This window comes from Ixodes scapularis, unplaced genomic scaffold (genome assembly GCF_016920785.2).
Source record: "Ixodes scapularis isolate PalLabHiFi unplaced genomic scaffold, ASM1692078v2 ptg000890l_1___fragment_3__unscaffolded, whole genome shotgun sequence".
NCBI classification, from domain to species: domain Eukaryota; kingdom Metazoa; phylum Arthropoda; class Arachnida; order Ixodida; family Ixodidae; genus Ixodes; species Ixodes scapularis.
In genome coordinates, this window is record NW_024610065.1 from 144,377 (window position 1) to 155,558 (window position 11,182).

The 11,182-nt window shown below is 42.3% G+C and overlaps 1 protein-coding gene across 1 annotated transcript; it reads right to left on the bottom strand.

Annotated features, from left to right (window-relative positions):
• Window positions 1-1,788: 1,788 nt before the first annotated feature.
• Window positions 1,789-10,979, bottom strand: LOC121834264 (chymotrypsin-like protease CTRL-1). Its single transcript, XM_042288015.1, has 6 exons — window positions 10,856-10,979; window positions 8,005-8,200; window positions 6,219-6,339; window positions 4,257-4,392; window positions 3,803-3,942; window positions 1,789-2,043 (listed from the first exon to the last, which is right to left on the bottom strand). Exons 1-6 carry the CDS (start codon window positions 10,917-10,919, stop codon window positions 1,840-1,842), a joined length of 861 nt encoding a protein of 286 aa, XP_042143949.1. The 5' UTR covers window positions 10,920-10,979; the 3' UTR covers window positions 1,789-1,839.
• Window positions 10,980-11,182: the final 203 nt, after the last annotated feature.

Sequence of the window (11,182 nt, forward strand, 5' to 3'; positions counted from 1 at the left end):
CCGAAAACGTATTTATGGATACAGAATCTAAGGAGGACATAGACACGTGCCGGAAGATCAGGGCAAGACCGACGACCTTCAAATCCAGAGGAATCAGAGTAACCATTTTTTGGGGTTTTGGGTCATACCTGAATTGAGAGGAACGAGAGAGCGCAGCACACTGCTCGGAAGCTCATTTCTTGTCCCTACACCTCCAACAGGCCAAAGAGCAAATCGCGACCACACTCCGTAAGAAAAAACCCTAGAGCACTACAATTACGAGGGGTCCTGTGTGATCTTGTGCAGAAATACGTTAACCCACTACGGAACGGATACGGTTGGAGAGCTACTGTGCATCTCCGGAGATTCCGAACCGTAACGGCCGCCTTCCCAGCAGTCCGAGTCGAATTTGAGAACCAGGTACTGAAGAACGCTGACGAAAAAAAAGTCGACGTTGGCGGGTCCTGCAGTCGATGCGCAATTGGGAAACAGTACACAAGCGCAAATATTTTATTGTATTGCACGGAACAGAACCGGATTTTAGAAGTGATCAGAAGACTGCCGTCAAAGCTACGTCCAAGTTCCCTTGGTGAGTGTACATGCCCGAGGTGCCCGTCGCAGCACCGCCTTCGACGCGAATCTTTATGAAGAAGGAAGTTTTCAATCTCTTTCTAATATAAGTAGAACATAGATTAGAAAGAAACTTGTAAATAAAGACATTTTTCAAAATAATAATAATACAGCATCAGCACTTCAGCATTTCAATGCCGGTCGATTTGCGCAATGTCGTATGTGCGGCGATTCTCTCCCCTTGTGAAGTTATATGGCATTGGTTACTTCGATGAACCGCACACTGCATGATGACGCTTGTTGGAGACTCAGTGGATGAGGCAGTTTGGCAACAGAGACAAAGCTATATTTGTATGGCCGCTATTTCTGGGTGACTTTAAGCTTGACTTACGAGCTACATGCGTCATCCGATACACCTGTTGTTGTGCACTTCAATCCCGGTTGGCACGTGCGGATCATCACCGACAATCTTTTCTTATAAGAACTCTGCAGCTATTGCGTTCACCACAAAACACGCAAACGACCATCGTCCTGGCAGGGGAGACAAACCCCAAGGAATATAGTAGGGACGCTAGACACTTCCTTCGCATTCTCTGAACCGCTCCCTCATCACCTTTCATACTCCACCCTTCTAAGCGCGTGTGCCTACTATTCTTTCTTGTGTGTGTGTATGTGTGTGTGTGCATCTCCCATTGCCACAGGTTTTATTGTTAGGTGTATTAGGACTTTTGGTATGGGCCTCGGGCCTTGCTATTAGACGCCAATTATCCTGGGTTTATTAAAGAAATCAAGATCAATAGAGGAAGGAAGCAGGTAATAATACAGCAACACGCATCTGCGACGTCACGCAGCTGCCGTGGCGCTGCTGTTAAGGCGGCCCATGCGTAGACGTATCACTTGACGCGGGTCTTGTTTCTGCGCACGCGCATTGCCGACACGTGGTGTGGGCAAATGCGGACTCGTTTGTCGACACTGTGTCAGTCTACACAGCACCTTCGAAGAAAAACCCTCAATCGTGCTCGAAAGTATCACAATTCAATCTAACAATGTATTATTATTTTGACCCGAAACCTCGGTGACCACACTCTGAGTGTAATCACAGTTTGTGGTTGGCCGCAATGGCCGCATCGGAGCCAATTACGAGGAAAACGAACGACCATATAAAGTGTATGATGTATGTATGTACAAGTGTCCTATTTATTTCGACATTTATTGCCATTCAGTCGAGCAACATATAATATTAGAAAGGTCCCCTTTCCGTCACCAATTCACACTCATCGCATCGCCTCGTCATAAAAGTGAACATAGAAGTGCCTTTTCTTTCCGCGTTTCTGCTGTCATTAACGGATAGATGAACTCCTCCAGAAAACTTGACACTTCGGTGAAGAGCATGGGGTACTTCTTGTCGCCGCAGACATGGGGACCTCCCGACAGCACACCTTGCAGAAGCCAACGATCGTCCTTTTTCTGCACCACAGGTCCACCGCTGTCACCCTGTCGGGTGCAATTGAGCGCTGCTTTACATTTGAGAATCATCGCGCTCCCCAAGAAATCAAGGGTGTCTACGTACTTGCAATGCACATGAGGGAACCAGTCGCTACATTCTACGGCAAATGACAAAGGTCAACACGCGCTAAGACCTCAAGACCCGGTCTGCGCTGTAATTGTAATAGTTATTAACATTCTAACTGTAATTGAGCATGAAATTTCTTATCCAATGTCATTGCCCAGACTATGTTGCTTTGCTTAAACTGATTTGCAACATCGTCATTCGTTGAGCTGCTTCCGTAGATATCAGAAATCAGCTCTTCAAAGTGCTTTGCGGAAAAGCAGACGCTTCAAATTTCTTAGAGTGTGTGAAATCCATTTTGAATGCACATCCCTCCTGTATTTCACACACAAAAAAGAGATTGCTTTGCATAAGGGAGTCAAGCGGATGGTAAACTGATCGACAACACAACGTGTTGCACACGTGTGAGTGTCTGCATATTTAACGTAAAAAATTGACACGGGAAACTCGGCTAATATTAATGTGGCCACTGGGATTCACGACGTGAGGCACTTACAATAAAATGTGTCTGTATTGACACCAGAACATTTTAGGCATTTATAATATAAACATACACGCACACACAAGAGAGTGCTGTAAGACGTTCTAGAGCACGTCATTTAAATAACGTGATGGAAACACTCGAGTACAAAATTGTGTGTAAAAAATAATAGCTATGAACGTGCGTATTAGGGAAGAGAAAAATAGAGTCTAAACTTCAGCGATTTGGTGAGCGCATGTTAGAAGCGGTTATGACACGCTGGCAACAGAAGTTTACTCGGGCCCAGGCTCCGCCCAAGGAACTTGGGTTTTTTGAGAGTTGACAAAGCAATCTCGAATGTATCAGTTGCCCAGTGCATAGTATGGTTTAAAACAACAACGGACGACCCGTTGAGCTTTCCACTAACACATTTGCTTTATCTAGGACTTTCTGCGCGCTGGTAGATCTACAATACTAAATTTCACGCCGAAAAGGGTTCAGAATGAAATGGAGTTCACTTAAAAAGTCGCTTGTTCATCTCTCTACACAATACGCGTTGGACCGATAAAGTTGGGCCTTGTCCAGCGACCGACAAGGCGTCGAAACGGGTTGACTCAAAATCGCAATCTGCAGTGTGACGAGGCGCAAATATGATTTGTTGTACTCATTCCTAAAGCACTAAATAATCAGATTTACCAAAGTACCAACATCCTTTTATCATGAAATTGGTGCTACTACCGTATGTGAGCAAAGCCTGGCCATTCTTTGGCTTATTTTGCCTTTCACGTGGGAACACGAGCACCCCGATTTGTCTATCACATTCGTAGGGGCCACACTCACTGCGCGACACTCAAAGACGACATCGGCACTTTTCTGCGTTTTACTTGGACAGAGTATTGGCGAGAATAAAAGTTTGTCAACGAGGTTACCGCCCTGAACGAGGACTTTTAACTCCTCTAATAGTGTTTATAGCATCTGTTCAATTTTAAGAGGAAGAAGGAAAAAAAACTAGCAGTTTGTCTGCTTTAAGAGTGCCGCGCTGTGTACCAACTTGACAGTACTTGTATGGTCAACAAAATTAATCCGGCGCTTTAGTATTCTCAGGCCAAATTGCCTTTTTGGGCTCGATGTTTGTTTCATAGGCGATTTTTCTAAATCGCAGTAATTGACCTAACGTGTGTTTTGCTGAGAGGTTAGTGTGCGCGCATATTTAGATCCTTTACCTCACAGGTGGAACCGTACTCGTGCGTGCCGCAGATTGTGGTGCCTGGAATGGTCAGGTTGAAGTCGACGGAACACTTTTGTGGCTTCAGGAACCGCGTCTTTACTTGCTTCAATGTCGGTGAGGCGTGCACCCCTTTAGCTGGAACAGAAAACGATGAAATTGGAAAACACGTTAGCAGGTCACGTCATAACGCCTGCAGAACTAACCTTGTGACATCTATAAGCCGCAGCTCAAATAACCTAAGCACAATCTTCCAAAATGAAAAACCCTAAAATTATTTTACAACCATATGCTTTCCGTGATAAGCCGACGTTTACTAGGAAAAAATAAGGAACAATTAACGTGTTGCATTAGAAAGTGATATAACACTGCCCTGATATGCGCCACATGTTCAGCAGCGTAGGATGTTTCAAGACCATGCATTTAGCTGTCAGATGTATTAAAGCACTTACGATCATTAATTCCCCATCCGGTGATATAGCCCACTGTGCCGCTTTCTACTGCTTCGCCGCTCGTCGGCAAGCACGCTGGTAGGATGTGGTCCGTAAAGTTAACGGGCCGTTTAAGCGTGATGATGGCAATGTCGTTCTGCATGGAAAAAATACGTTTTTCAGTGGTATATTAGGACTGCCTATAAAGGCATCGCTTAGAACCGTAAACAAAAAATGTAGTCTTTACAAATAAAAGCGGGGAGGGGGTATTAGCTTTATTTTAAATGCATATGCTTCTGTTGTAACGCTGGCTCGAATTATAGGTCATCCTATACGTCATCCTTTACGCCAAGAAATTGCTGAGACCCTGGTTGGAATGTATTCAGTGTGGTTGTATCGGTATCAAAATTGAAACCCCATAAAAAGTGTGCTTGTATCAATAATAGAGAGTAATTAAGCCCTAGGGCGTATAATTGGTTTTCTTTATATCATTAGCTCCATGCGTACAAGGACGAGCTCAGCCCTTGAACTGGCTGCACCAGAGCCTTGCATGGCAAGACAAGGTAGTCGCGAGATCTATGTTACGTTGACCTCCACATTCCAAAACACAGGTGTCTGAAACTCCAAGGCCTTGGCTAATTACAAGATCCAAGTATCGTTCTAAGGTGATCTGCGTTTCCTCTCTTGCCATGACGTTTTATTTGCGCGTGTACATTTACACAACGCAAGCCAGTTTTAATTTAAGAATCGTATCTGTCTTGCATGTGGCGGAATGATTACTGACACATTTTATGAACAACCATCTCTTCTTGGTATCAAGCATGCCTTGTTTTGGGAGTTTCCAGATCGCGACAACCGCAACTTGATTGTTAGTGGTATAGTACCTGTACTACTTTCAGAACATTCTCATATTTCCTAATGAACGGAACAAATTGAAAAACGAGCGTAGTGAATGAAATATCGTATTCTAAAACAAACATCAATTGATTTAACGGTGGGTTTGCTCCGGCCAAAATAAGATGACAATTTTTTTAGTTAAAGTACGAGCAAATAAGTTAATCTTGCCTTGCGAGAAATTTCCTGATGTAGTAATCTTGAAGGAAAAACAACTTTATTCTGTATCTTGTTTCGAGGTAACACGATTTCACGGAGTGTTAAACATGCAATCTCCAGAAGAGGGAAATGCATTTGCGCCGAATTATTTCAAATAAAAAGTATTCGAGCAGAACTGTTTTAATTGTGATATGTTAAATTTTGAATTGGTATTCTACAATATTGAGACAGTTAGGTTACAAAGGTGTAATACATTAGGCTCTGCGATAAACTAGTTTTGATAAAATGTTGCGCTCTATATTACATTTTACCATTAAAAAAAGACTCACCCTTGATACTCAAATACAAGTTAACAGATACGGTTTCCTGGAGATGCTTTGTGGCCGCTAGGGCAAAACGCTTTGAGTATGCATCAGGCATGTCACCACAATTAGCTTTAGACAGTTATCTGCACCCTGAAGAGTGTTTTTTTTTAACAAACTTTGCTGCTTCTAGTATTATTAACCCCATTTTAAAGAACAGTGTAATATTGAATTCCGTGGCACTTCTTTTGTAGACTATAGTTTTAGAAAAAAATTGAAGTAGAAGGGCACGTTTCGCAAATGAGATATGTGGCGTATATGAACTAAAACTAGGTGATTGCTCCCTGAACACCAAAATCAGGAGGCAGTAACGTCACATTACTTAGTAGTATTCATCTGGATATACTCAATAATGTTATTGTAGGAACCTTGAAGGACTTTAAAAAAAAAGAGCGCATTACTTCCAAAACCTTCCAATGTCTTGCCCACTCGTGAAAACCGAGAACAGTTGATGTATCGTGCGGCCTTCAACACTGTAACATTGTTTGTGTACATCACTTGCACTTGTGTTTTTCATATGCGCACACATTTTTTTACTCAAGAACGGTCTGGCAAAAGTGTGACTTACGTGGCCCGTGTAATTTTTGTGAAGGCAGACTTCTTGAACGTCAGCAGCTACTTCTCGGCTGTCGAGGAAGGTCCTCTTGTAGGAACCGAGGTGAACTCGGATTGTCTGTGAGGGTCGTGCCCTGTAAAAAAGGCAATGAAAGAAATATTTTTGGTCAGACTTTGGTTGTTAAGTTTTGTCTATTTTTTTTAATATCACACACAAAGAAACTGTCATAAAAATGTTCGATATAAATCCTGCAGTATATCACATAACACTTTCGAGCTTGTCGGATGTAGGTTATTGCAAGGAATCCACTACTATTTTCTGGCTTATTTTCTTTGTTTAATATTCAGTATAGCTCAAACCCGGTTAACTTGTTCACTCTAAATGGTACATTAAAGCAACTCGACTCTCGGGTTCGTTAAGCACTGTGGTTGATCACACGATATTTTTGTATATTAAAGCTTTTCGCACTGAGAAACAACTATTAATATTTGGGCAGTTACATTTCTTAATTAATTTTTGCTTACTATCCAAAAGATCAAACGCAACAACCGACTGCTGTAGGTCGTACAAAAATGGCTTCAATCTTAGTAAATAATGGTTTGCCGTAGTTAAGGACTAGATGGTTTATATTAGTCGACAATTCATGTTTGCATATTGAGTACTTGAATACAGCATTACGAATGGTTGCGATCATTTAAATAACTAGAAAATCCACTTCTGTTAAGTGTTGTTTTCTTTTTATTAAGACGCATCGGGAATTATATACTACACCCATAGGACGTAGGTCTTAATATGTTTACAAAAAAGTTGTTTGCACTCTTACTATATACATCAAGTAATCTAAAAAAACAAGACACCCAATATAGTATACTTCGCATACCAATGAATTGCGTGGTGCTATGCAGTAGTTGAAGTTCCTCAAAATATTACGCGGAATTAACGATAGAGTGTAGCGTGTGAGTGAGTCAAATCTAGAACAATTATTGACAGGTGTCATCTACTCTACATATGTATCAGTTATTTTCTAAAGAAACATGCACTTAAACCCTAAATGCATATTTCTCCATGATACACTCGAAGCACATAGAATCGTTAGTGTATTATTCAGTTCAACTAATGAGTAGGAATATCGAAATCATTCTCCACTAGCAATGCACTATAGTCAATTGCAGCGTACTGAGGAGCCTAAGAGTCCGTACCACTTCGACTACGGTAACTGGGACACGGCTTGGATTGATGTTTTTATCGCCTTTTATTCCCATCCATCGAAATCGGTTCTGAAGTGGGAAGAAATTACGTCCCAGGAGCCTGCATGTCGTGCTGTCGATCGTAGGGATCTGAACCCTGCCGAAGGACCTGCCCGGTACATATAAGCCCAACGCCTCCGCGTGCTTGTCAGTCGGTCCGGTTTTTCGGCAGAGGTCAGAGAATTATCAAAAGTTGTGGAAATACTGTCGGAAAAGAAGGGTGGACGCAAGGGTCGCTGTTTTTTGCGATGGCCAGTCTCGTGTCTGCTCTGCTTCGGTCGACTGTCGGGCGTAAATGGCGGCAGCTGAGGAGCTGTGCGTCTGCTGCCTGCACCTAAGCTGCCGTGCCACCGCTAGGATTGCGGCAGGCCACAGCGTGGGGCTTCTATGACGCCATCAGGCAGAAAACGAGGCACCAAGAAATAAGGACTTGGTAAAAGACGCCCATCAGAGACTCGATTCAAGCACCATAGTTTAGCTAATGGTTTATAGTCGATCTCTCTGCTCGCAACCGAGTAAGGTGACAATAAGCTCGGCCTTGTAAGACATACCTGACGCAGTGCGCGGCTGTGATGATGTGTCGATCCGAGACCAAAGCTCCGCCGCAAAACTGCTCAGGCCTGAAGTTGGACTTGGTGTGGATGGCCGCGTTCCAGGGCCAGCTGCCTGGGACGGCTGTGTCTCCTCCTAAGATGCGGTCCTCGTACTCGAGTTGAGGCTCCACTTTGGGAACACCGCAGGAAGGAACTAGAAGGGTAGCCGGAAAAAAAATTGAATATCGTTAAAAAAGATTTAAAAAAAATTTGACTTCTAAGAAATAGAAAAAATAATTTTTTCTTGGACGTTCTGATTAACTCTAAAAATGCTCGTTCGTTTACTTTCTCGACATACTATCAAAGAATCAATATCTTCAATGCTCAAAGTTAGTTTACGAATTAGTAGCACAAAATGTGTTTTATGAACTGAATCTTACGAGAAGACCGTCGCTAAGAACCGCCTTGGCAAACCATCACGAGGAACCACCAAGAGCCGTCACAAACGACGATGACGTGACGTGGCACCGTGACGTCAACATGACGTCATAACGTCTTTAAAAGATGATGACGACATTATCATAACGTCATTATGATGTAAACGTGACGTCAGGACGTAATTAAGACGTCACCGTAACGTCGGGAGTTCATATGAGGTATTTTGGACGTGACAGTGTCGTCACTATAACGCCTCAGTGACGTCCTAGTGACGTTGTGACATTACGTTGCACCATGACGTCATGTCGTGTCACAATCATATGACCTCATGAGGTCACAAAGCGTCACACGTACATAGCCGTCTCTAGCTCATTCACAACACAATCCGTGTTTCCACGTTTTTTTTTCAGCATCATCAAGCTAATGTAAATTATTATTGATTTATTTGCAAATACTGATGATGTCATCTCAGGTATTCTTGCAGGTAAGAAAGTATATAAATAAAAAGCATAAAAATGTTAAAGGGTTATTTGTATTCGGAACACATCGCGTAAATTAATGCATTTACAGAATCTTGATTCGAAATATTCCAAGTAAACTCGTTTCCGTACTCTACAATTGTCCGAAGGAAAAAGGATAATTTGAAACAATTGATGGGCGGTTGGAAATATAAAATGGTAAAAGAATGTGCTCCTCGGGTAGCAGAAACAGTAAAATTGTATGTACTTACCGGCGTTTGTTTTAGACTGCCCAAATATGGTGTCGAAATAAAACTCGTAGCCGGGAAATTCGGTTTCTATTTGACACTGAGGCAACTTAAGCCCATTGACAAACCTGTAACTATCTTTAGACATAATCATAAAGTTTTAGATCTGAAACGGAGCCTTACTTTAGCATTTTAAAACGTCAAGTTCACTGTTACATTGCAAACTGAATTTTATTTTTATGTATATAAACATTTCCTTGACTCCGTCATTCACTGAGCCGACTTCGCAGAGCGCAGCAATCGACTCTCCAAAATGTATTGCCCGAAATATACCAACTTGATTTGTTACAGGCATTTTTTTTAACTGCTCAAAATAGTCTAAACTGACTTCACTTTAATATTAAAATAGGACGACCAACCAGTCCCTAAATCAGGGGCCACCCATTTTAAAACCTGTTCGGCTTCTTCGTCAGGCGCGACTATGGATTAAAGGATAACTTCACTTTGTCTAAATAATTCAGGGCGTTTTCTTACACTGATTTGGTGTAACGTTGTTCTTTGTACTTTCAAATATCGGATAAGTTATTTAAAATTGTAGGTCAACGATTTTACAATATACAGCACGTGTAAGGGGAGAGTAGTTTTCCGAGGAGTGCAGAACAAGGCCAATGATTGGCCTATCCGTAGCAAGTCATACGATTGACAAGGCATCGCTGGCCATCAAAAATGTAATCCGCGCTGAAATTCTAAATATGTGAAAGACGTCCTGAGAGTATTATTATATTTTGTGAACCGAAACGCAATCATTAGATCGTCATGTGATGACCCTCATTTCCCCTTCTTGAAGGACTACCCAAACAGTAGGACACTTGAATGTTTATTGGCTCATTCAAATATGCCGAGAAACCTAACATTACAACCCGGAAAGTTTCTAAACTAACTAAATATTTACACATTGAGGTCCAATCTAAACGTTGATTGCTATCCCGTTTTACCGATGCGGAACTTTAGTTTGCCTTTCAATGGCCGCAATAATAAATGCCGTCCGAGAGGCAAGCCGGGCTGTACGCGGATGCGACGGTGAGGAAAACTTGCCAGGCGACGTTTCCATGTAGTTGGCTGGTTTCAACGCACTGTTATGTGCACTATTTCTACTTCACGCCGTCCGGCGCGGAATTCATGTTTTCAGTGTTAATTTAAGGTCAACAGAAATACTGAGCTTTCACGTTGTAGTTATTTTCATTAATTTGATTTATTCAACCATCAAAGGCCCAGTGGGCAATGAGGGGCTGTTACTTAGTGCCTACCCTTTTCTTAGGTTTCGATAGTGACCATTAATATTGATATCCGTCGTCGACGCTGGTACTACAAGGTAATATACACAAGGCGACACAAAATAATACGGAAATTATGGAAAAAAAGAGCCACATACATGTATCTTAACACTCTGGTGACTACTTTCGCCACCTTCGTGCGCATCCGGCATTCTTCCATCTTATGGAATAACAAACTAAGCTAAAGCTATCTTCAAAATAGATCCTCAGTTGGTTTACAAAGTCAATCATTTAAAGCGTAAAATTACCTGAGAATGAAAAGTGATCTCGCTGGTGTTCACGTCCAAACAGCGAGAATCCGAATGTTCATGTTTATCTTACAGACCTAAAACCTTCAATATGAAATTTCACAGGCTACACGAATTGTCTATTGTGTAGAAAACTCACTCACCATTTTGAGTCAGTGCGCAAGACGTGGATAACATCAGGAACAGCAGCGCTGAGGGGATTGCCATCTCGCGGATTACGATCTCTTCAGTTCATTACCAGCGGAGCCGTATTTAAGGCGTCCAGTTTCTGAGACACTTGAGAACGCTTTGGGAGACCTCGCACATGGTGCGGTCCCCAGGGCCAGCTACCATATCTTTCCTTCTCTTTTTTTTCTTGGCTGTAGGCCTCATCTCGCAGAATCAGTGATCTTTTTTTATATCTGTTAAAGACTTCGCCCACTCTTTCCTTTTTGTTCTCTATCGCGCTCCTGAAAAGCCTGGTCGCCGAA

Bases quoted from the DNA above. Each gene is read 5' to 3' on its own strand.
- LOC121834264 (XM_042288015.1), bottom strand. From the start codon at position 10,919: ATGGCAATCCCCTCAGCGCTGCTGTTCCTGATGTTATCCACGTCTTGC. The intron at 6,340-8,004 runs GTATGTCTTACA...CCTTTTTTACAG, and splicing joins ACAGCCGCGCACTGCGTCAG to GGCACGACCCTCACAGACAA. The intron at 4,393-6,218 runs GTAAGTCACACT...TTTTCCATGCAG, and splicing joins ACAAAAATTACACGGGCCAC to AACGACATTGCCATCATCAC.